Source organism: Salvelinus alpinus, chromosome 10, assembly GCF_045679555.1.
Source record: "Salvelinus alpinus chromosome 10, SLU_Salpinus.1, whole genome shotgun sequence".
Lineage (NCBI taxonomy): Eukaryota > Metazoa > Chordata > Actinopteri > Salmoniformes > Salmonidae > Salvelinus > Salvelinus alpinus.
The window spans coordinates 15,896,610-15,922,660 of record NC_092095.1 but is presented as its reverse complement, the minus strand read 5'-3'; the positions used below and the strand labels follow the sequence as shown (position 1 = coordinate 15,922,660).

The 26,051-nt window shown below is 47.2% G+C and overlaps 1 protein-coding gene across 2 annotated transcripts in view; it reads right to left on the bottom strand.

Annotated features, from left to right (window-relative positions):
* LOC139531548 (zinc finger homeobox protein 4-like) overlaps positions 1 to 26,051 on the bottom strand; it is a 165,503-nt gene that overhangs the window by 83,023 nt on the left and 56,429 nt on the right. The window contains exons 2-5 of one of the 2 annotated variants that reach the window (XM_071328080.1): positions 17,720 to 20,102; positions 17,258 to 17,512; positions 16,676 to 16,970; positions 10,247 to 10,770 (exon numbers count right to left, since the gene is read on the bottom strand). In XM_071328080.1, coding sequence (XP_071184181.1) covers positions 10,247 to 10,770; positions 16,676 to 16,970; positions 17,258 to 17,512; positions 17,720 to 20,056 — 3,411 coding nt within the window. In that variant the 5' untranslated portion in view covers positions 20,057 to 20,102. The remainder of the gene's footprint in view (positions 1 to 10,246; positions 10,771 to 16,675; positions 16,971 to 17,257; positions 17,513 to 17,719; positions 20,103 to 26,051) is intronic. The other variant, XM_071328081.1, reaches the window with a different exon arrangement.

Below are 26,051 nucleotides of genomic sequence, written 5' to 3'. Positions count from 1 at the left end.
GCTATACAAACCCTCAGTGTTCTAGAGCTATACAGACCCTCAGTGTTCCAGAGCTATACAGACCCTCAGTGTTCCAGAGCTATTCAGACTCTCAGTGTTCCAGAGCTATACAGACCCTCAGTGTTCTAGAGTTATACAGACCCTCAGTGTTCTAGAAACATATGGGAAGGTCCTCAACAGTTTGTTCTCTTTGTGTGTGTAGGGTCAACCCAGGATGGCCAGAGCAGAGCAGAGAAGATCCAAGCCAGAGCAGAGCTCTGAGTGCATGGAGTGCATGGAGAGGACAGTAAAGGTAGAGGACAGTAGAGGGGTAGCTGAGTGAATGTAGAGGACAGTAGAGGGGTAACTGAGTGCATAAGGAGGACAGTAGAGGGGTAGCTGAGTGAATGTAGAGGACAGTAGAGGGGTAACTGAGTGCATGGAGAGGACAGTAGAGGGGTAACTGAGTGCATGTAGAGGACAGTAGAGGGGTAACTGAGTGCATGTAGAGGACAGTAGAGGGGTAGCTGAGTGCATGTAGAGGACAGTAGAGGGGTAACTGAGTGCATGTAGAGGACAGTAGAGGGGTAACTGAGTGCATGTAGAGGACAGTAGAGGGGTAACTGAGTGCATGTAGAGGACAGTAGAGGGGTAACTGAGTGCATGTAGAGGACAGTAGAGGGGTTAACTGAGTGCATGGAGAGGACAGTAGAGGGGTAACTGAGTGCATGTAGAGGACAGTAGAGGGGTAACTGAGTGCATGTAGAGGACAGTAGAGGGGTAACTGAGTGCATGGAGAAGACAGTAAAGGGGTAACTGAGTGCATGTAGAGGACAGTAGAGGGGTAACTGAGTGCATGGAGAGGACAGTAGAGGTGTATCTGATTGCATGTAGAGGACAGTAGAGGGGTAACTGAGTGCATGTAGAGGACAGTAGAGGGGTAACTGAGTGCATGGAGAGGACAGTAGAGGTGTATCTGATTGCATGTAGAGGACAGTAGAGGGGTAACTGAGTGCATGTAGAGGACAGTAGAGGGGTAGCTGAGTGCAGTTAGAGGACAGTAGAGGGGTAACTGAGTGCATGTAGAGGACAGTAGAGGGGTAACTGAGTGCATGTAGAGGACAGTAGAGGGGTAACTGAGTACATGTAGAGGACAGTAGAGGGGTAACTGAGTGCATGTAGAGGACAGTAGAGGGGTAACTGAGTGCATGTAGAGGACAGTAGAGGGGTAACTGAGTGCATGTAGAGGACAGTAGAGGGGTAACTGAGTGCATGTAGAGGACAGTAGAGGGGTAGCTGAGTGCATGTAGAGGACAGTAGAGGGGTAACTGAGTGCATGGAGAGGACATTAGAGGGGTAACTGAGTGCATGTAGAGGACAGTAGAGGGGTAACTGAGTGCATGGAGAGGACAGTAGAGGGGTAACTGAGTGCATGGAGAGGACAGTAGAGGGGTAACTGAGTGCATGTAGAGGACAGTAGAGGGGTAACTGAGTGCATGTAGAGGACAGTAGAGGGGTAACTGAGTGCATGTAGAGGACAGTAGAGGGGTAACTGAGTGCATGGAGAGGACAGTAGAGGGGTAACTGAGTGCATGTAGAGGACAGTAGAGGGGTAACTGAGTGCATGTAGAGGACAGTAGAGGGGTAACTGAGTGCATGTAGAGGACAGTAGAGGGGTAACTGAGTGCATGGAGAGGACAGTAGAGGGGTAACTGAGTGCATGTAGAGGACAGTAGAGGGGTAACTGAGTGCATGTAGAGGACAGTAGAGGGGTAACTGAGTGCATGGAGAGGAGAGTAGAGGGGTAACTGAGTGCATGGAGAGGACAGTAGAGGGGTAACTGAGTGCATGGAGAGGACAGTAGAGGGGTAACTGAGTGCATGGAGAGGACAGTAGAGGGGTAACTGAGTGCATGGAGAGGACAGTAGAGGGGTAGCTGAGTACATGGAGAGGACAGTAGAGGGGTAGCTGAGTGCATAGGGGTAACTGAGTGCATGTAGAGGACAGTAGAGGGGTAACTGAGTGCATGTAGAGGACAGTAGAAGGGTAACTGAGTGCATGTAGAGGACAGTAGAGGGGTAACTGAGTGCATGGAGAGGACAGTAGAGGGGTAGCTGAGTGAATGTAGAGGACAGTAGAGGGGTAACTGAGTGCATGGAGAGGACAGTAGAGGGGTAGCTGAGTGCATGTAGAGGACAGTAGAGGGGTAACTGAGTGCATGGAGAGGACAGTAGAGGGGTAACTGAGTGCATGGAGAGGACAGTAGAGGGGTAACTGAGTGCATGGAGAGGACAGTAGAGGGGTAACTGAGTACATGGAGAGGACAGTAGAGGGGTAACTGAGTGCATAGGGGTAACTGAGTGCATGTAGAGGACAGTAGAGGGGTAACTGAGTGCATGTAGAGGACAGTAGAGGGGTAACTGAGTGCATGTAGAGGACAGTAGAGGGGTAACTGAGTGCATGGAGAGGACAGTAGAGGGGTAGCTGAGTGAATGTAGAGGACAGTAGAGGGGTAACTGAGTGCATGGAGAGGACAGTAGAGGGGTAACTGAGTGCATGGAGAGGACAGTAGAGGGGTAACTGAGTGAATGTAGAGGACAGTAAAGGGGTAACTGAGTGCATGGAGAGGACAGTAGAGGGGTAACTGAGTGCATTTAGAGGACAGTAGAGGGGTAACTGAGTGAATGTAGAGGACAGTAAAGGGGTAACTGAGTGCATGGAGAGGACAGAAGAGGGGTAACTGAGTGCATGGAGAGGACAGTAGAGGGGTAACTGAGTGCATGGAGAGGACAGTAGAGGGGTAACTGAGTGAATGTAGAGGACAGTAGAGGGGTAGCTGAGTGAATGTAGAGGACAGTAGAGGGGTAACTGAGTGAATGTAGAGGACAGTAAAGGGGTAACTGAGTGCATGGAGAGGACAGTAGAGGGGTAACTGAGTGCATGGAGAGGACAGTAGAGGGGTAACTGAGTGCATGGAGAGGACAGTAAAGGGGTAACTGAGTGCATGTAGAGGACAGTAGAGGGGTAACTGAGTGCATTTAGAGGACAGTAGAGGGGTAACTGAGTGCATGTAGAGGACAGTAGAGGGGTAACTGAGTGCATTTAGAGGACAGTAGAGGGGTAACTGAGTGCATGTAGAGGACAGTAGAGGGGTAACTGAGTGCATGTAGAGGAAAGTAGAGTGGTAACTGAGTGCATGTAGAGGACAGTAGAGGGGTAACTGAGTGCATGGAGAGGACAGTAGAGGGGTAACTGAGTGCATGTAAAGGACAGTAGAGGGGTAACTGAGTGCATGTAGAGGACAGTAGAGGGGTAACTGAGTGCATGGAGAGGAGAGTAGAGGGGTAACTGAGTGCATGGAGAGGACAGTAGAGGGGTAACTGAGTGCATGGAGAGGACAGTAGAGGGGTAACTGAGTGCATGGAGAGGACAGTAGAGGGGTAACTGAGTGCATGGAGAGGACAGTAGAGGGGTAACTGAGTGCATGGAGAGGACAGTAGAGGGGTAGCTGAGTGCATTTAGAGGACAGTAGAGGGGTAACTGAGTGCATGGAGAGGACAGTAGAGGGGTAGCTGAGTGCATTTAGAGGACAGTAGAGGGGTAACTGAGTGCATGGAGAGGACAGTAGAGGGGTAACTGAGTGCATGGAGAGGACAGTAGAGGGGTAGCTGAGTGCATTTAGAGGACAGTAGAGGGGTAGCTGAGTGCATGGAGAGGACAGTAGAGGGGTAGCTGAGTGCATTTAGAGGACAGTAGAGGGGTAACTGAGTGCATGGAGAGGACAGTAGAGGGGTAACTGAGTGCATGTAGAGGACAGTAGAGGGGTAACTGAGTGCATGTAGAGGACAGTAGAGGGGTAACTGAGTGCATGTAGAGGACAGTAGAGGGGTAACTGAGTGCATGGAGAGGACAGTAGAGGGGTAACTGAGTGCATGGAGAGGACAGTAGAGGGGTAACTGAGTACATGGAGAGGACAGTAGAGGGGTAACTGAGTGCATAAGGAGGACAGTAGAGGGGTAACTGAGTGCATGGAGAGGACAGTAGAGGGGTAACTGAGTGCATGGAGAGGACAGTAGAGGGGTAACTGAGTGCATGGAGAGGACAGTAGAGGGGTAACTGAGTGCATGGAGAGGACAGTAGAGGGGTAACTGAGTGCATGGAGAGGAGAGTAGAGGGGTAACTGAGTACATGGAGAGGACAGTAGAGGGGTAACTGAGTGCATGTAGAGGACAGTAGAGGGGTAACTGAGTGCATGGAGAGGACAGTAGAGGGGTAACTGAGTGCATGGAGAGGACAGTAGAGGGGTAACTGAGTGCATGGAGAGGACAGTAAAGGGGTAACTGAGTGCATGTAGAGGACAGTAGAGGGGTAACTGAGTGCATGGAGAGGAGAGTAGAGGGGTAACTGAGTACATGGAGAGGACAGTAGAGGGGTAACTGAGTGCATGGAGAGGACAGTAGAGGGGTAACTGAGTGCATGTAGAGGACAGTAGAGGGGTAACTGAGTACATGGAGAGGACAGTAGAGGGGTAACTGAGTGCATGTAGAGGACAGTAGAGGGGTAACTGAGTGCATGTAGAGGACAGTAGAGGGGTAACTGAGTGCATGTAGAGGACAGTAGAGGGGTAACTGAGTGCATGGAGAGGACAGTAGAGGGGTAACTGAGTGCATGGAGAGGACAGTAGAGGGGTAACTGAGTGCATGGAGAGGACAGTAGAGGGGTAACTGAGTGCATGGAGAGGACAGTAGAGGGGTAGCTGAGTGCATTTAGAGGACAGTAGAGGGGTAACTGAGTGCATGGAGAGGACAGTAGAGGGGTAGCTGAGTGCATTTAGAGGACAGTAGAGGGGTAACTGAGTGCATGGAGAGGACAGTAGAGGGGTAACTGAGTGCATGGAGAGGACAGTAGAGGGGTAGCTGAGTGCATTTAGAGGACAGTAGAGGGGTAGCTGAGTGCATGGAGAGGACAGTAGAGGGGTAGCTGAGTGCATTTAGAGGACAGTAGAGGGGTAACTGAGTGCATGGAGAGGACAGTAGAGGGGTAACTGAGTGCATGTAGAGGACAGTAGAGGGGTAACTGAGTAGAGGACATAGGGGTAACTGAGTGCATGTAGAGGACAGTAGAGGGGTAACTGAGTGCATGTAGAGGACAGTAGAGGGGTAACTGAGTGCATGGAGAGGACAGTAGAGGGGTAACTGAGTGCATGGAGAGGACAGTAGAGGGGTAACTGAGTGCATGGAGAGGACAGTAGAGGGGTAACTGAGTGCATAGAGTAGGACAGTAGAGGGGTAACTGAGTGCATGGAGAGGACAGTAGAGGGGTAACTGAGTGCATGGAGAGGACAGTAGAGGGGTAACTGAGTGCATGGAGAGGACAGTAGAGGGGTAACTGAGTGCATGGAGAGGACAGTAGAGGGGTAACTGAGTGCATGTAGAGGACAGTAGAGGGGTAACTGAGTGCATGGAGAGGACAGTAGAGGGGTAACTGAGTACATGGAGAGGACAGTAGAGGGGTAACTGAGTGCATGGAGAGGACAGTAGAGGGGTAACTGAGTGCATGGAGAGGACAGTAGAGGGGTAACTGAGTGCATGGAGAGGACAGTAGAGGGGTAACTGAGTGCATGTAGAGGACAGTAGAGGGGTAACTGAGTGCATGTAGAGGACAGTAGAGGGGTAACTGAGTGCATGGAGAGGACAGTAGAGGGGTAACTGAGTGCATGGAGAGGACAGTAGAGGGGTAACTGAGTGCATGGAGAGGACAGTAGAGGGGTAACTGAGTGCATGTAGAGGACAGTAGAGGGGTAACTGAGTGCATGGAGAGGACAGTAGAGGGGTAACTGAGTGCATGGAGAGGACAGTAGAGGGGTAACTGAGTGCATGGAGAGGACAGTAGAGGGGTAACTGAGTGCATGTAGAGGACAGTAGAGGGGTAACTGAGTGCATGTAGAGGACAGTAGAGGGGTAACTGAGTGCATGGAGAGGACAGTAGAGGGGTAACTGAGTGCATGTAGAGGACAGTAGAGGGGTAACTGAGTGCATAGGGAGGACAGTAGAGGGGTAACTGAGTGCATGGAGAGGACAGTAGAGGGGTAACTGAGTGCATGGAGAGGACAGTAGAGGGGTAACTGAGTGCATGGAGAGGACAGTAGAGGGGTAACTCGCACGTGCATGGAGAGGACAGTAGAGGGGTAACTGAGTGCATGGAGAGGACAGTAGAGGGATACCTGAGTTCACATGCGCCAGGACATGGCTTAAAGAGGCATTACTGAGTGCATGGAGAGGACTAGTAGATGGGTATTCTGATTACATGGTGAGCACAAGCTAGAAAGGTAATCTGAGTGCATAGCGGTCACTCTGAGTGCATGTGTGTGACAGTAGAGGGTGTAACTGAGTGCATGTAGTGGACAGTAGTGTGTGTAGCTGTGTGTGTGTAGTGTGATAGTAGTGTGTGTGACTGTGTGTGTGTGTGTGTGTGTGTGTGTGTGTGTGTGTAGTGTGTGTGTGTGTAGTGTGATAGTGTGTGTGTGTAGCTGTGTGTGTGTAGTGGATAGTAGTGGTGTAGCTGTGTGTGTGTAGTGTGATAGTAGTGTGGGTAGTGTGTGTGTGTAGTGTGTGTAGTAGTAGTGTGTGTAGTGTGTAGTGAATGTAGTAGTGATAGTAGTGTGGGTAGCTGAGTGAATGTAGTGTGTCAGTAGTGTGGTAGCTGTGTGTGTGTGAGTGTGATAGTAGTGTGTGTGTAGTGTGTAGTGCATGTAGTGTGTAGTAGTGTGTGTGTAGTGTGAGTGAATGTAGTGGATAGTGTGTGTGTGTAGTGTGTGTGTGTGTAGTGTGATAGTAGTGGTGTAGCTGAGTGTGTGTAGTGTGATAGTAGTGTGGTAGCTGTGTGTGTGGAGTGGATAGTAGAGTGGTAGCTGTGTGTGTAGTGTGTAACTGTGTGTGTGTAGTGTGATAGTAGAGGTGTAATTGTGTGTGTGTAGTGTGATAGTAGATGTGTAACTGTGTGTGTGTAGTGTGTGTAGTGTGTAGTGTGTGTGACTGTAGTGCATGTAGTGTGATAGTAGATGTGTGACTGTGTGTGTGTGTAGTAGTGTAGTAGTGTGTGTAGTGTGTGCATAGTGTGTAACTGTGTGTGTGTAGTGTGATAGTAGTGTGGTAACTGTGTGTGTGTAGTGGTCAGTAGTGGGGTGTGTAGTGTGTGTGTGTGTAGTAGTGGGGTAATGTGCATGGTGTGGTGTAGTGTGTATTAGTGTATTGTGTAGTGTGTAGTGTGTAGTGTGTGTAGTGTGTGTGTGTGTGGGTGTAGTGTGTAGTGTGTGTGTGTGTGTAGTGTGGTGTGTGTGTGTGTGTGTGGTAGTAGTGTGTGTGTGTGTGTGTGTAGTGGTGTGTGTGTGTAGTGTGTATTGTGTGTGTGTAGTGTGTGTAGTGTGTATTGTGTAGTGTGTAGTGTGTGTGTGTAGTGTGTGTAGTGTGTGTGTGTGTGTGTAGTGTGTAGTGTGTGTGTGTAGTGTGTAGTGTGTGTAGTGTGTATTGTGTGTGTGTGTGTGTGTGTGTGTGTGTAGTGTGTGTGTGTGTGTAGTGTGTGTGTGTGTAGTGTGTATTGTGTGTGTGTAGTGTGTGTAGTGTGTATTGTGTAGTGTGTGTAGTGTGTGTAGTGTGTAGTGTGTGTGTGTGTGTGTGTGTGTGTGTGTGTAGTGTGTGTGTGTATGATAACATCATCCTATTTTCTAGGACCATGAGGTAGTTCAGGGTTGCGTTTCTGCCTATTCTCCCTTTTCAGGGAAAATAAATGGTTACACTAATATTGTTGGACATGTTTCTCTATTTCTCCTCTTTTGTTCTATCCCTTTATATTGCCTCAGAGTTGGTCTTATACCTTCGCCTTTAATCATTGCTAATAAAAAATAAAATAAATCCCTGCTATGATTTTTAATGGCTGCCAATGCTTCATGTTGCCTAGTGTGCTATTGCCAGACGATAATCAACTGCTGTGAACACACAGCCATTCACTGCACTACAGGGCACATAGACACACCACAGTGACATTGCTAGGGCTGGTCAATAGATCCTCATTAGCTTAATACGTAGAGTGGACAAAACATTAGGAACACCTGCTCTTTCCATGACATAGACTGACCAGATGAATCCAGGTGGACGCTATGATCACTTATTGATGTCGTCTGTTAAATCAATTTCAATCAGTGTAGATGAAGGGGAGGTGACAGGTTAAAGAATCATTTTTAAGCCTTGAGACAATTGAGATATGGATTGTGTATGGGCCATTCAGAGTGTGAATTGGCAAGACAAAAGATTTAAGTGCCTTTGAATGGTGTATGGTAGTACAGTAGGTGCCAGGCGCACCGGTTTCTGTCAAGAACTGCAACTCAGCTGGTTCTCATACACTCAACAGTGTCCCGTGTGTATCAAGAATGGTCCACCACCCAAAGGACATCCAGCCAACTTGACACGACTGTGGGAAGCATTGGAGACAAAATGGGCCAGCATCCCTACGGAATGCTTTCGACACCTTGTAGAGTCCATGCACTGATGAATTGAGGCTGTTCTGAGAGCAAAAAAGGTTGCAACCCATTATTAGGAAGGTGTTCTTAATGATTGGTATATTCAGTGTAAACTATAGTAGAATCCTGGACCACAATTTTTTCACACTGTAAAATGTCTGTCTGTCTGTCTGTCTGTCTGTCTGTCTGTCTGTCTGTCTGTCTGTCTGTCTGTCTGTCTGTCTGTCTGTCTGTCTGTCTGTCTGTCTGTCTGTCTGTCTGTCTGTCTGTCTGTCTGTCTGTCTGTCTGTCTGTCTGTCTGTCTGTCTGTCTGTCTGTCTGTCTGTCTTTGTCTCTCTGTCTATAACTCAAAATAACTCAATTAGCTTTGATTTCAGTCATCATATTAACATCACTGAAAATAGTTTTTCCTTTCACTCTTACAGGAAAGAGTGAAACGGAGAGGGGGAGGAGGGAAACGGAGAGGGGGAGGAGGGAAGAGAGAGTGGAGGTTGTGAAGAGGGATGATCGAAGCAGAGTGGGAGGGAGAAGAGGATAGGGGATAGGGGATAGACGATAGAGAATAGAGGATAGAGAATAGAGAATAGAGGATAGAGAATAGAGAATAGAGGATAGAGAATAGAGAATAGAGAATAGAGAATAGAGAATAGAGGATATAGAATAGAGGATAGAGGATAGAGAATAGAGGATATATGATAGAGGATAGAGAATAGAGAATAGAGTATAGAGGATAGAGAATAGAGGATATAGAATAGAGGATATATGATAGAGGATAGAGGATAGAGAATAGAGGATCAAGGGAGTAGAGAATAGAGTATAGAGAATAGAGGGAGTAGGGAATAGAGTATAGAGAATAGAGGATCGAGGGAGTAGAGAATAGAGTATAGAGAATAGAGGATCAAGGGAGTAGGGAATAGAGTATAGAGAATAGAGGATATAGAATAGAGGATAGAGGATAGAGAATAGAGGATATATGATAGAGGATAGAGAATAGAGAATAGAGTATAGAGGATAGAGAATAGAGGATATAGAATAGAGGATATATGATAGAGGATAGAGGATAGAGAATAGAGGATAGAGGATAGATAGAGAATATAGGATAGAGGATGGAGGAAAGAGAATAGAGGATAGAGAATAGAGGATCGAGGGAGTAGAGAATAGAGTATAGAGAATAGAGGATCAAGGGAGTAGGGAATAGAGTATAGAGAATAGAGGATCAAGGGAGTAGGGAATAGAGTATAGAGAATAGAGGATCGAGGGAGTAGAGAATAGAGGATAGAGAATAGAGGATCGAGGGAGTAGAGAATAGAGTATAGAGAATAGAGGATCAAGGGAGTAGAGAATAGAGTATAGAGAATAGAGGATCAAGGGAGTAGAGAATAGAGTATAGAGAATAGAGGGAGTAGGGAATAGAGTATAGAGAATAGAGGATCGAGGGAGTAGGGAATAGAGTATAGAGAATAGAGGATCGAGGGAGTAGAGAATAGAGTATAGAGAATAGAGGATCAAGGGAGTAGAGAATAGAGTATAGAGAATAGAGGGAGTAGGGAGTAGGGAATAGATAATAGAGGATCGAGGGAGCACCAGTAGCAGTACGTGTGTCTACCAGTACGGTGCATCATGTTATTAAAGCGGCCTAGGCTTGTTACCACCGTGATGCTGTGTTGGTTTGTGAGTTGGTTTGTGAGTTGATGGCTGCTGTCTGTCTACCAGTACGGTCGTGGATGGTGTCATAACAGAAGTGAACGGTACCTTGTACAGCCTAATGGCAGCCTCGTGTCGTTGGTTGGTGGCGTGCAGCCGCAGTTTATCCACACTGTTGCTGTAGTAGTCGCACGCGTTGCACTTCAGATGCACGGGGTTGCCGATGGCGACGCACTTCAACCTCCACTGGTTGGCTTTCCCTCCTTCCTTGATGTGAGCCACCAGCTGATGCTTCTGCATGTGTTTGTCTGTCTTACAGTGCAGCTGGAAGTTGGCCTTGAGCTGGGTGTTGTAGGTGCACAGCTTGCACTGGTACACATCTCCCACAATGCCACGCCACTCGTCCTCGGGCAGGGTGCGTTCGGCATTGACGTGGGCACCCAGCACCTCCAGGCTGTCGGAGGTGAAGCGGCTGCAGACAGAACACTGGTAGATGTGGAGCGACGGGTCGCTGATAGGTGGGGAGAGTTCGCCACTGCCGCCGATGCCGCTTTCGCCGGAGAGGACAGACAGGTCATCAGCCATCAGCTGACCACTGGCCAGACGCAGCTCCGCAGACAATTCATTATTCACTGGGGACAGAGAGAGAGAGGGATGGTTAGAGAGGGAGAGAGAGGGACAGTTAGAGAGAGAGAGAGAGAGAGAGAGAGAGAGAGAGAGGGAGAAAGAAGAGAGGTGAGACAGAGAGAGTGATTTGGCAGACAAGGAGAATAAGAGAGAAGGAAACAGGAAAGAAGAGAAGAAAGAGTGAGCAGGGAGAGAGACAGAGAACGTAGGTGAAAACCAGAAAGCATAAGAGAACCAAGAGCATCAAAAAGCAGACAGAGGAGGTTGAGGTGGAGATGGAAAAGGAGGTGGAGGAGGAGGAGGTTGAGGTGGAGGAGGAGGTGGAAGAGGAGGTGGAGGAGGAGGTTGAGGTGGTGGAGGAGGTGGAGGTGGTGGTGGAGGAGGAGTTGGAAGAGGAGGTGGAGGAGGAGGTTGAGGTGGTGGAGGAGGTGGAGGTGGTGGTGGAGGTGGAAGAGGAGGTGGAGGAGGAGGTGGCGGAGGAGGAGGAGGAGGAGGAGGAGGAGGTGGAGGAGGAGGTGGTGGTGGAGGAGGTGGAGGAGAGGTGGAGGTGGAGGTGGAGGAGAGGTGGAGGTGGAGGAGGAGGAGGAGGAGGAGGAGGAGGAGGAGGGGGAGGTGGATGAGGTGGAGGTGGTGGAGGTGGAGGAGGAGGAGAGGTGGAGGAGGTGGAGGAGGACGTGGAGGTGGAGGAGGAGGAGAGGTGGAGGTGGAGGAGGAGGAGGAGATGGAGGTGGTGGAGAACATGGAGGAGGACGTGGAGGAGAGGTTGAGGTGGAGGAGGTGGAAGAGGTGGAAGTAGAGGAGGAGGTGGAGGAGGACATGGAGGAGAGGTGGAGGTGGAGGAGGAGGTGGAGGTGGAGGAGGAGGTGGAGGAGGAGGTGGAGGTGGAGGTGGAGGAGGAGGAGGAGGTGGAGGAGGAGGTGGAGGTGGAGGAAGGCATGAAGAAGAAGAAGACTAGCCATAGCATAGCACTATAGGCCTCAGTCACACCAAAGGATTTGATCAAATAAAGCATTGCACAGACCCAGTGGCTCCAATCAAAGCCTCGACTATAAAAAAAAATCTAACAGGATTGGATCAGGATCAATTACAATCATCCCTTTCAATTTGTCAGCTTCCTCATCAGATAGTTTTAATGACTCTGGGCTAGGGCAGTGCAGGGCTAGCTTTAGAGTAGCGGGTAGAAGAGCTAGCAGGCCTTCTCACACAACATGAAACGCTGATCGATACAAAAGGAGCTCTGTTCTGTTACGACACTGCTCTCTCTCTCTCTCTCTCTCTCTCTCTCTCTCTCTCTCTCTCTCTCTCTCTCTCTCTCTCTCTCTCTCTCTCTCTCTCTCTCTCTCTCTCTCTCTCTCTCTCTCTCTCTCTCTCTCTCTCTCTCTCTCTCTCGCTCGCTCGCTCGCTCTCGCTCTCTTCTCCCCCCAGAACTAAAACAGATCATCTTCCATTCATGTAATTATGTGCGTTTGATCTCCTCCCACTCCCTCCCTCTGTCTCCCTCCCTCCGTCTCCCTCTCTCTCCCTCTCTGTCTCCCTCTCCCTCCCTCTCTATCTATCTATCTCTCTCTCCCTCAATTCCATTGAAGGGGCTTTATTGGCATGGGAAACATATATTAACATTGCCAAAGCAAGTTAAATAGTTAATAAACAAAAGTGAAATATAGAAAATAGAAAATAGATAGAAATAGAAAATGAACAGCAAACATTACACTCACAAAAGTTTCAAAAGAATAGAGACATTCCTTTGAAACAAATGTCATATTATGTCTATGTACAGTGTTACAACGATGTGCAAATAGTTCAAGTACAAAAAGAAAAATAAATGCATTTAAATATGGGTTGTATTTACACTGGTGTTTGTTCTTCACTGGTTGCCCTTTTCTTATGGCAACAGGTCACAAATCTTGCTGCTGTGATGGCACACTGTGGTATTTCACCCAGCAGATATGGGAGTTTATCAAATTTGATTTGTTTTGGAATTGTCTCTCTCTGTTGTGTCTCCTTTCCCAGAACATGTAGATAAAAGACTAACACATTTGAATCGAACAATTACACATTTGTATTTTTTTACAGTACAAATCTGCTAATTAGTCGAAATAGTGCGTCTGTGTGTTCGTGTGTGTGTGTCTGAACAACGTTTGCTACACACGGTGTGTGTGTGTGTGTGTGTGTGTGTGTGTGTGTGTGTGTGTGTGTGTGTGTGTGTGTGTGTGTGTGTGTGTGTGTGTGTGTGTGTGTGTGTGTGTGTTTTTGACTCTTTGCACATACACTAGACTCCACACACACACTAATGCATACTTACACTGACATTCCAACACATACACACCCATGCAAACACACACACACACACACACACACACACACACACACACACACACACACACACACACACACACACACACACACACACACACACACACACACACACACACAGGCACACTGTCGCAACACATACACTTCCACACTCACCACATTCGCTGCTGCTACTGTCTATTATCTATCCTGTTGCCTAGTCACTTTACCCATACGTATATACAGTGCATTTGGAAAGTATTCAGACCCCTTCACTTGTTCTGCATTTTGTTACATTACAGCCTTATTCTAAAATGGATTTAAAAAATGTTTTCCCTCATCAGTCAACACACAATATCCCATAACGACAATTTTTTGGCATATTTGTTATTTGTTAAATAAAAAAACAGAAATACCTTATATACATAAGTATTCAGACCCTTGGCTATGAGACTCGAAATTGAGCTCAGGTGCATCTTGCTTCCATTGATCATCTTTGAGATGTGTCTACAACTTGATTGGAGTCCACCTGTGGTAAATTCAATTAATTGGACATGATTTGGAAAGGCACACAAATGTCTATATAAGGTCCCACAGTGCATGTCAGAGCAAAAACCAAGCCATGTGGTCGAAGGAATTGTCCGTAGTCGAGTCACAGATCTGTGGAAGGGTACCAAACATTTATGCAGCATTGAAGGTCCCCAAGAACATAGTGGCTTCCATCATTCTTAAATGGAAGAAGTTTGGAACCACCAAGACACTTCCTAGAGCTGACCGCCCGGCCAAACTGAGCAATCAGGGGAGAAGGGCCTTGGTCAGCGAGGTGACCAGGAACACGATGGTCACTCTGACAGAGCTCCAGAGTTTCTCTGTGGAGTTGGGAGAACCTTCCAGAAGGACAACCATCTCTGCAGCACTCCACCAATCAGAGGCCAGACAAAAGCCATTCCTCAGTAAAAGGCACACGACAGCCCACTTTGAGTTTGCCAGAAGGCACCTAAAGGACTCAGACAATGACAAACAAGATTATCTGGTCTGATGAAACCAAGATTGAACTCTTTGGCCTGAATGCCAAGCGTGACGTCTGGAGGAAACCTGGCACCATCCCTACGGTGAAGCATGGTGGTGGCAGCATCATGTTGTGGCAATGTTTTTCAGTGGCAGGGACTGGGAGACTAGTCAGGATCGAGGGAAAGATGAACGGAGAAAAGTACAGAGAGAGATCCTTGATGAAAACCTGCTCCAGAGTGCTCAGGACCTCAGACTGGGGCGAAGGTTCACCTTCCAACAGGACAACAACACTAAGCACGCAGCCAAGACAACGCAAGAGTGGCTTCGGGACAAGTCTCTGAATGTCCTTGAGTGGCCCAGCCAGAACCCGATCGAACATCTCTGGAGAGACCTGAAAATAGCCGTGCAGCAATGCTCCCCATCCAACCTGACAAATCTGCAGAGAAGAATGGGAGAAACTCCCCAAATACAGGTGTGCCAAGCTTGAAGCGTCATACCCAAGAAGACTTGAGGCTGTAATCGCTGCCAAAGGTGCTTCAACAAAGTACTGAGTAAAGGATCTGAATACTTTTGTAAATGTGATATTTCAGTTTTTTATTTGTAATACATTTGCTAAAATGTCTTAAAGCCTGTATTTGCTTTGTCATTATGGGATATTGTGTGTAGATTGATGATTGTGGAAAAAACTATTTAATCAAATTTTAGAATAAGGCGGTATCATAACAAAATGTGGAAAAAGTCAAGGTGTCTGAATAGTTCTGAATGCCCTGTATAACATCTGATAGTAGTTTTTGTAGATGTACATATGTAGATAAATATCCTTCGTACTCCTGCACATAGACTCCATACTGGTACCATGTATGTAGCCAGGCTCAAGATCATTGCTCACTGTGTATTTTTAGTTTCATTCCTACAATGAAGGAACATTCCTGCATTTCACTGTTAGTCTACACCTGCTGTTAACGAAGCAGGTGACAATTAACACTTGATTTGATTTGATTGGTGTGTGCAAGCGTGCGTGTAGACATGAGAAACAGCGAGGCTACAGCTGTGACCTCCAGGTTGCCATGAGGAATGGGTGGCTAACAGTATGTGCTCTTTGTTGAACCCCTCCACCTCCTAGGAGAGGAAGCAATGACATAGGGATGAAAGGTGATAAGACAGACAGGGGGAGGAGAAAGAAAACGGAGGACAGAGGGAAAAGAGAAAGAAGGCCGAGGAGAAGGATCAAAACAAAACGAGACATAAGTTCTGGAGGAGTTATGGGCCAGATAGAGACGGATCAAAACAAAATGAGACATAAGTTCTGGAAGAGTTATGGGCCAGATAGAGAGGGATCAAAACAAAACGAGACATAAGTTCTGGAGGAGTTATGGGCCAGATAGAGTCGGATCAAAACAAAGAGAGACATATGTTCTGGAGGAGTTATGGGCCAGATAGAAAAGGATCAAAACAAAACGAGACATACGTTCTGGAGGAGTTATGGGCCAGATAGAGACGGATCAAAACAAAGAGAGCCATATGTTCTGGAGGAGTTATGGGCCAGATAGAGTCGGATCAAAACAAAGAGAGCCATATGTTTCTGGAGGAGTTATGGGCCAGATAGAAACGGATCAAAACAAAGAGAGACATATGTTCTGGAGGAGTTATGGGCCAGATAGAAACGGATCAAAACAAAGAGAGACATATTTTTCTGGAGGAGTTATGGGCCAGATAGAAACGGATCAAAACAAAGAGAGACATATGTTCTGGAGGAGTTATGGGCCAGATAGAGTCGGATCAAAACAAAGAGAGACATATGTTCTGGAGGAGTTATGGGCCAGATAGAGACGGATCAAAACAAAGAGAGACATATGTTCTGGAGGAGTTATGGGCCAGATAGAGTCGGATCAAAACAAAGAGAGACATATGTTCTGGAGGAGTTATGGGCCAGATAGAAACGGATCAAAACAAAGAGAGCCATATTTTTCTGGAGGAGTTATAGGCCAGATAGAGACGGATCAAAACATAGAGAGCCATATGTGTCTGGAGGAGGTGTGGGCCAGATAGAGACGGATCAAAACATAGAGAGCCATATGTGTCTGGAGGAGGTGTGGGCCAGATAGAGACGGAGCAAAACATAGAGAGCCATATGTGTCTGGAGGAGGTGTGGGCCAGATAGAGACGGAGCAAAACATAGAGAGCCATATGTGTCTGGAGGAGGTGTGGGCCAGATAGAGACGGAGCAAAACATAGAGAGCCATATGTGTCTGGAGGAGGTGTGGGCCAGATAGAGACGGAGCAAAACATAGAGAGCCATATGTGTCTGGAGGAGGTATGGGCCAGATAGAGACGGATCAAAACAAAGAGAGCCATATGTGTCTGGAGGAGGTGTGGGCCAGATAGAGACGGATCAAAACATAGAGAGCCATATGTGTCTGGAGGAGGTGTGGGCCAGATAGAGACGGAGCAAAACATAGAGAGCCATATGTGTCTGGAGGAGGTATGGGCCAGATAGAGACGGATCAAAACATAGAGAGCCATATGTGTCTGGAGGAGTTATGGGCCAGATAGAGACGGGGAAAAAGAAGAGAGAGAAAGACAGAAAAATAAAGTGTAAACAGTCACCCTGATTCCCACCTAGCCCAGAGCTGAGTGCAGCAGCCGTATTGGGGTCCAGCTGGAAAGGATTAATAATCATCTGGGTGTCTGGACCGGGGCTCTCCAGCTTGACCCCGGTCAGGCCGATGTTCTGAGCCAGGTAGTACTGGTAGAGCTCAGCCTCGGCCGGGGCCAGACCCAGGTGCAGACCATGTTGAATCTGCTTCATGTTCTGCTGCAGCAGCATCATGTTGTGCATGTGTTTCTCGCTGGTCATGTGGATGCGCAGGTTCCTCGCCACGTTGGTCTCGTAGTCACACACCTGGAGGAGGAGGGGAGGTGTATATATATATATATGAGGAACATTAGTTGAATGGGTTCTCAAAGGGTGTGTGGTAACTAAGTACTCATATACAGGTGTACAAGTTTACAAAGTCGAAAAGTGTCAGTCAAAAATAGTAAGAAGAAGCTGCGCCAAGACACTGATCTATTGGCAGAGTTGTGATTTTTCCTCTTATGGATCAGGGGAAGATAAGCGGATCCTAGATTTGTGTCTAAAACAATGATCAGCACTAGAACAGCCCTAGTCCAACGTGTAGTTTCACCCACCTCACAACGCCACATGGGCTTCTGTTTGGGCTTGGACGGCGAGGGGGTACCACATCCTCCCGCCAGGCTGCCGCTGGGCACGGGCTTGGCATGGCTATGGCAGGGGGAGTGGGTGTGGCTGTGGCTGTGGGTGTGAGTGTGGGTGTACTGTGGTTCAGTGCCCCCGTTCTGCAGCGTCTGAACGTTGTTCAGGTGCTTGTCCGACTGCATGTGGATGCTCAGGTTGCCCTTGGTCGTGGTGGAATAGTTACACACCTAGAGATAAATCAGAGATAGAGAGGGTGTTATTTATAGAGATATACTGTAGAGAAAGGAACAGAGGGAACATTTTAACAGATGAGGGAGAGAGACAGAGAGAGAGAATGAGAGTGAAAGAGAGAGAGAGAGAGATCGAGAGAGAGAGAGAGAGAGAGAGAGAGAGGGGGGAGAGACAGAGAGAAAGAAGGAGAAAGAAAGACAAACCTCGCAGCGGAACGGCTTGTATCCACATGTATAACTCTCTCCCCGGGCCAGGCGTGGGTGAGCCTGCCCGGTACGACAGTACACACAGGACCCTCCAGACTCTGGGTGCTTCTCCTTCATGTGGGCGTCCAGTGTCTGCTGGTACTTGTAGTGCCAGTTACACTTGGGACACTTCAGTGTCTTGCAGGAGTTACGAGAGTGCATCATGGTCATGTGCCCTCCTAAGGATCGGGAGGACCCTAGGACCGTGTCACATTTGGGGCACTCAATGCAACTACCTGGGGACCCCTCGCCCAGTCCAGGGGTACCCGGTGTGCCAGGAGTGACAGGGTTTCCCCCATGCTGGTGCAGGGGTCCCGGACTCTCTTCGTCTCGTGGCATCATCAGGTGAGAGGAGGGGGAAGAGCCATCTGGACCAGCCAGGACCTCACTGGATGAGTCGTTACTGCTATCTCTATCTCTGGCTAGGTCTGAGTTTAGCTGATTCTTCTCCATCTCCTCACGGGATGAGGAAGAGAAGGAAAAGGGGCCTTTGTTGCCACTGTACTTCAGCACGCTGTTAGACAGGTGGGAAATGCTTTGGTTTAAAATAGGGGAATCTTTGCTACTAGTGCTGTCGCCCACCGGTTCGTCATCCTCCGTCTCCATCTCCACCCCTCCGTTGAAGTAAATGTCCTCCATGTCTTCTTCTGGACTCTGTCCTCCTTCTGCAGCCGGCTCACGTTTGATCAGCGGGTATGAGTTCAGGTCCGACCCATGCAAAGTGCATGGAGGAAGGCCCTCGCAGTCGCTCTCGGGAGAATCCCGCTCCAAGACAGTCGCCATGGGAGATGAGTGAATCAGGGAAGCAGAACTGGCGGGGGTTCTGAGGGAGGTGCCGGTCACACCCCCGAGATTTGGATTGGTCTCGGCCTTTGGCATTGGTGGGGTTCTGGGGGTTTGGTTGGCGGGGTTAGAGCTCGCGCTCCCTTTCAGGAAAGCATACCCGGCCTGGAGGGAATCAGTATTCTCAGCATGGAACGCGTTCCACAGGCCGTGGAACCCTGAATCGGGACCCAGGAAGCTAGCGGCAGTAGAAAAGTGGGGTAGCACAGAGTTGGTGGATTTTTTTGGTTCCAGAAAGCTTATAAGAGGTTCTTTGTCCTTGCCAATCCCCTGGATGATGGCAGAGACGTGCTTGTTGCTCAGGAGCTTTTGCTCCTGCTCGTTGAGCGTCATCCGGTGGTCGTGGACGGCGTGCGTCACAAACGATCGGCTGTAGCCAAACGACAGCTTGCAGAGGAAACACATCAGCACTGGCTTCCTCTGTCCATCACTCACACAGCCCTCGAACTTGGACAAGTCCACATTGTTGGGAACATCTTTGGACACACAGGAATTTTTGGCTGCGCCGTCGACCGTCAAATAGTCTTTGTCGTTCTTGTGGCGAAGGTCGTAGACGCGGAAACTGTGCAACACCGGGCCGCTGGCGCCTGCGAATGCTGAGGTATTTGGGAACGACGATGTTGCCGCTGGGTCACCCGGGAATGCTTTCCCGAGGGATGACGCAATGTGGAAAGTGTTGATGACCTGTGGGCAGAAGGACATGGGTGCAGTTGCAGGCAGCTCCGCCTGGTCCCGAACCCCCCCATGGGTCATCAAACCGCAATGTGCATTATTGGTGGCAGAGGTGGGATTGTGGGGGCTGGGGGGGAAGGTTTTGAGGGACAGAAGGCCCTGGGAGGCGCCACCGCGATGCTCTTTGGAGTCCTCCAGGATGAAAGCAGATCCGTCGGGCTGGTAGACGATCTCGCCGCACAGGTTCTCCACGTCACTATCTTCTAACTCATCCTCCATCTCGCTGTCTCTTTCACACACCTCCGCCACTACATCAGGCTTCCCCTCTCCCTCACTCTCACCCTCTTCCTCCTCTTCCCGCCCTGCTGCATTAGGCAGGCGAGTGTTGGGGCAATGATGCTCCATGTACTGCTGTAAACTGGAGAAGGAGGTGGAGCATTCGATACAGGGGATGTCCTTCACTGGGGCCACCAGCGATGCAGCAGTGTGGGCATGGTCCGAACCCAATACAACAGTCCCGGTTCCGGTAAAGCTTTCTATACGGCTGTGCTGCTCATTCTTCAGTGGGCTGCCGGTGTCTGTGGTATTATTGGGGGTAGCTGGGCTGTGCTCCGGTGCAGCGGCGGTGTGATTGGTGTCAGAGTTGGGATCCATCCCAGCGGCAGCAGCAGTTCGGTCTCTCTCGGTCTTCTCTGCGTCACACGGCCCTGTTGGCAGCAACAACAGCTTCTGACCATTTTCCTGCCGCAAGACCATAGAAGGGGAGTCACAGGTTGCCATGGCGACCTCTACATGTGGCTCTCATCTCATCCAGCCGGACAGGGACCTAAAGAGAATGTCATTATAAATGTATTACAACAATAGCAATCACACTGCTTATCATTAACGGGCAATAACAGAACAAACAGAATGTTCAGATCCTGCACCCATAATTCCATAATTGATGTGACAATTGAACGCTGACTGCCAGGGAATGCCTACCACAGAGGCATTAGTTAAAGGAGCCGCCTGACAACCTGTGAAAAGAGAAAATCCAATATAAACTATAGATCTGAGTGGCTTTGTCTCAGAGCTGACAGCCAGAGCCCATCGCCTGCCCCTGAAAACAAGTCAACACCTCCACACAAAAGTTTCACTCTTTTCCTCTCTCTCTCTGACCCCTCACTGATTAAAATGTCCTGGAAACAGAGGGAGGAGTGAACAAATGTGACTGATCCCTCGTTCTGACCGTGAGAGAAGGAGAAGAGTAAAGGAGCGAAGGATAGAAAAGTCTCCCTGGCTCCTGTGTCGGTAAGAAAATCAGCTTAGCCTAAATCTGGGCCTGGTAAAGATCCCTCAGCATGTAGATACAAATCCCTGATTAACACACCAGCGTCATTCATTAAACCTCATCCCCAAGCCCTCCCCAAGCCCTGTCCAAGCCCTGTCCAAGCACTGTCCAAGCCCTGTCCACACTGGCCAGCCACCAACAGTACACTAAACAGATCCCTGGTGCTATAAGAATAATCTATAATGGAGACCTGTCCCTGTAAACCATTGCTTTTGTAAGACAAGCTGTGAATGAACCAACATTCGAATGAGGGTTTAAAATGCAACTGCATTCAAATCCACCCACCTGCTACTGCCTGTCTATCTTTCCATGCCCGGCTAACTCTCCATGCCCTACTATGTGTGTGTGTGTGTGTGCGTGTGTCTGTGTGTGTGTGTGTGTGTGTGTGTGTGTGTGTGTGTGTGTGTGTGTGTGTGTGTGTGTGTGTGTGTGTGTGTGTGTGTGTGTGTGTGTGTGTGTGTGTGTGTGTGTGTGTGTGTGTGTGTGTGTGTGTGTGTGTGTGTGTGTGTGTGTGTGTGTGTGTGTGTGTGTGTGTGTGTGTGTGTGTGTGTGTGTGTGTGTGTGTGTGTGTCTGTCTCTGTGTGTGTCTGTGTGTGTGTGTGTGTGTTCTGTACCGTAATCAAGTCTAATCTGAGATGGCAGAGAGATGATACCATGTAGAAGAGTACAGATACAAGAAAAAAAGTATATATATATATGTGTTCTCCCTATGTGATGGGCTAAATCATCGGATAAAGCCTAACCCTAACCCTATGTGATGGGCTAAATCATCAGATAAAGCCTAACCCTAACCCTATGTGATGGGCTAAATCATCAGATAAAGCCTAACCCTAACCCTATGTGATGGGCTAAATCATCAGATAAAGCCTAACCCTAACCCTATGTGATGGGCTAAATCATCAGATAAAGCCTAACCCTAACCCTATGTGATGGGCTAAATCATCAGATAAAGCCTAACCCTAACCCTATGTGATGGGCTAAATCATCAGATAAAGCCTAACCCTAACCCTATGTGATGGGATAAATCATCAGATAAAGCCTAACCCTAACCCTATGTGATGGGCTAAATCATCAGATAAAGCCTAACCCTAACCCTATGTGATGGGCTAAATCATCAGATAAAGCCTAACCCTAACCCTATGTGATGGGCTAAATCATCAGATAAAGCCTAACCCTAACCCTATGTGATGGGCTAAATCATCGGATAAATCCTAACCCTAACCCTATGTGATGGGCTAAATCATCAGATAAAGCCTAACCCTAACCCTATGTGATGGGCTAAATCATCGGATAAAGCCTAACCCTAACCCTATGTGATGGGCTAAATCATCAGATAAAGCCTAACCCTAACCCTATGTGATGGGCTAAATCATCAGATAAAGCCTAACCCTAACCCTATGTGATGGGCTAAATCATCAGATAAAGCCTAACCCTAACCCTATGTGATGGGCTAAATCATCGGATAAAGCCTAACCCTAACCCTATGTGATGGGCTAAATCATCAGATAAAGACAAATAGAAAATAGATGAATAAATAGATGACACATTTGAGAAAATGTAATTCTGTGATCGATGTGGAAACAATGGGTTCTAATGCTGAGAAAGATGTTTGCCTACAGTGTTAAACATGTCTCTCAGTCTTACACAAAGGCAGGCTACACAACAATAAAACCGTCTGTTCTTTCCCTCTAGTCTAGAAGCACTAAGAGTATCTACGTCATTTTCACTAAAACACAATTTACCCATTACGTTCTCCAAACATAAAATCACTAATCTGACCAGTTAGTCAAGTCAGGTCAACTGCATTCCGGCTTCTGTACCATCCTGTTTTAAGAAGCTTACAGGGAAAATATGATTGAGTCTGAAGCTGTTTAGTAGCAATGGGCTTTAAGTGTTAATATGAAAGAGACTAGAGAATTCATTAATTGTCCTTTTGCTTCTTACTTCCTCAGTCATGATGTGGGTGTTGGACATAAACAGTTGTTTTAACAGGAATGATGTATATTCTCTGAGGACTTAGGGTTGAGACATGTCTTGGAGATGTACCTATCTCTACACTGCATAAGACTCACCACACATGCACGGACCGTGGTACACAGAGCTCAACTGTACACAATGAAATAGTTGTCCATCGACAAAAATCTAAGGTCAGTTTTGTGTTTTCCCACTATAGTTAAGGTTAGCATTTGGGGAGGGTAAGTTGATCTGAGATCTGTGCTCACAGGCAATTCCTACACATTGCGCGCTAACAACTAGTTAATGCTATCTCTAGTAAACCTACTGCCAGTGCACTTTTGCAAGCAGACCCAACATTAACATTAGTATTAGCAGGTAAAGTGTGTTAATCCATCTAACCCAGGTGTTAAACTAAAGTAGCATTGAGGCTAATGCAGGTAAAGTGTGTTAATTCATCTAACCCAGGTGTTAAACTAAAGTAGCATTGAGGCTAATGCAGGCAATCAGTGTTATATCTCTACATTAGATGTCTGGCTTCTGTCACAACAACAATCACTGTTTCACAGCACAGGAACAAGTAAAGAAGGATTACATCTAAAACTTCAGTTAGCTCTCAGCACACAGTATTTGAGAAGTGATTTACAAATAAACTTGTTGAAGTTGTTCCCAGGATTGTCCCCTTATGAATATCAATCTACCAAGGTTTTATTTTTGTTTGATAAAATCAGAATTCCTATTTTTTCTTTATTTTATCTGACAACTTTCTGAGCAGCAGCTTTTAAAACAGAGAGAGAAGAGAGAGAGAGAGAGAGAGAGAGAGAGAGAGAGAGAGAGAGAGAGAGAGAGAGAGAGAGAGAGAGAGAGAGAGAGAGAGAGAGAGAGAGAGAGAGAGAGAGAGAGAGAGAGAGAGAGAATGAGGCCAACTTTCCCCTGGTTTGAAACAGTTCCTTTTTCCTACTAGAAAAGCGATGTCTGGGACCAGTCCTACCTCTAGATTTTAATTAAGCCTGCCTGTCCCTGGCCTCCCATGAACACACACAGACACACTGTGAAGTGATTACAGAAGCGTCTGATCTGATGCTGAGAGAGAAATAATAGCAGTGGAATGCTAACCAGACCCCAGCGTAAAGAGTCCTAGGCCTATTGTTGTTCTCTCTCTCTCTCAATTCAATTCAATTCAATTCAAGGGGCTTTATTGGCATGGGAAACATGTGTTAACATTGCCAAAGCAAGTGAGGTAGATAATATACAAAAGTCAAATAAACAATAAAAATGAACAGTAAACATTACACATACAGAAGTTTCAAAACAATAAAGACATTACAAATGTCATATTATATATATGCAGTGTTGTAACAATGTACAAATGGTTAAAGCACACAAGTTAAAATAAATAAACATAAATATGGGTTGTATTTACAATGGTGTTTGTTCTTCACTGGTTGCCCTTTTCTTGTGGCAACAGGTCACAAATCTTGCTGGTGTGATGGCACACTGTGGAATTTCACCCAGTAGATATGGGAGTTTATCAAAATTGGATTTGTTTTCGAATTCTTTGTGGATCTGTGTAATCTGAGGGAAATATGTCTCTCTAATATGGTCATACATTGGGCAGGAGGTTAGGAAGTGCAGCTCAGTTTCCACCTCATTTTGTGGGCAGTGAGCACATAGCCTGTCTTCTCTTGAGAGCCATGTCTGCCTACGGCGGCCTTTCTCAATAGCAAGGCTATGCTCACTGAGTCTGTACATAGTCAAAGCTTTCCTTAAGTTTGGGTCAGTCACAGTGGTTAGGTATTCTGCCACTGTATACTCTCTGTTTAGGGCCAAATAGCATTCTAGTTTGCTCTGTTTTTTTGTTAATTCTTTCCAATGTGTCAAGTAATTATCTTTTTGTTTTCTCATGATTTGGTTGGGTCTAATTGTGCTGTTGTCCTGGGGCTCTGTGGGGTGTGTTTGTGTTTGTGAACAGAGCCCTAGGACCAGCTTGCTTAGGGGACTCTTCTCCAGGTTCATCTCTCTGTAGGTGATGGCTTTGTTATGGAAGGTTTGGGAATCGCTTCCTTTTAGGTGGTTGTAGAATTTAACGGCTCTTTTCTGGATTTTGATAATTAGTGGGTATCGGCCTAATTCTGCTCTGCATGCATTATTTGGTGTTCTACGTTGTACACGGAGGATATTTTTGCAGAATTCTGCATGCAGAGTCTCAATTTGGTGTTTGTCCCATTTTGTGAAATCTTGGTTGGTGAGCGGACCCCAGACCTCACAACCATAAAGGGCAATGGGCTCTATGACTGATTCAAGTATTTTTAGCCAGATCCTAATTGGTATGTTGAAATTTATGTTCCTTTTGATGGCATAGAATGCCCTTCTTGCCTTGTCTCTCAGATCGTTCACAGCTCTGTGGAAGCTACCTGTGGTGCTGATGTTTAGGCCGAGGTATGTATAGTTTTTTGTGTGCTCTAGGGCAACGGTGTCTAGATGGAATTTGTGGTCCTGGCGACTGGACCTTTTTTGGAACACCATTATTTTGGTCTTACTGAGATTTACTGTCAGGGCCCAGGTCTGACAGAATCTGTGCAGAAGATCTAGGTGCTGCTGTAGGCCCTCCTTGGTTGGTGACAGAAGCACCAGATCATCAGCAAACAGTAGACATTTGACTTCGGATTCTAGTAGGGTGAGACCGGGTGCTGCAGACTGTTCTAGTGCCCGCGCCAATTCGTTGATATATATGTTGAAGAGGGTGGGGCTTAAGCTGCATCCCTGTCTCACCCCACGACCCTGTGTGAAGAAATGTGTGTGTTTTTTGCCAATTTTAACCGCACACTTGTTGTTTGTGTACATGGATTTTATGATGTCGTATGTTTTACCCCCAACACCACTTTCCATCAATTTGTATAGCAGACCCTCATGCCAAATTGAGTCGAAGGCTTTTTTGAAATCAACAAAGCATGAGAAGACTTTGCCTTTGTTTTGGTTTGTTTGGTTGTCAATTAGGGTGTGTAGGGTGAATACATGGTCTGTTGTACGGTAATTTGGTAAAAAGCCAATTTGACATTTGCTCAGTACATTGTTTTCATTGAGGAAATGTACGAGTCTGCTGTTAATGATAATGCAGAGTATTTTCCCAAGGTTACTGTTGACGCATATTCCACGGTAGTTATTGGGGTCAAATTTGTCTCCACTTTTGTGGATTGGGGTGATCAGTCCTTGGTTCCAAATATTGGGGAAGATGCCAGAGCTAAGGACGATGTTAAAGAGTTTTAATATAGCCAATTGGAATTTGTTGTCTGTATATTTGATCATTTCATTAAGGATACCATCAACACCACAGGCCTTTTTGGGTTGGAGGGTTTTTATTTTGTCCTGTAACTCATTCAAGGTAATTGGAGAATCCAGTGGGTTCTGGTAGTCTTTAATAGTTGATTCTAGGATTTGTATTTGATCATGTATATGTTTTTGCTCTTTATTCTTTGTTATAGAGCCAAAAAG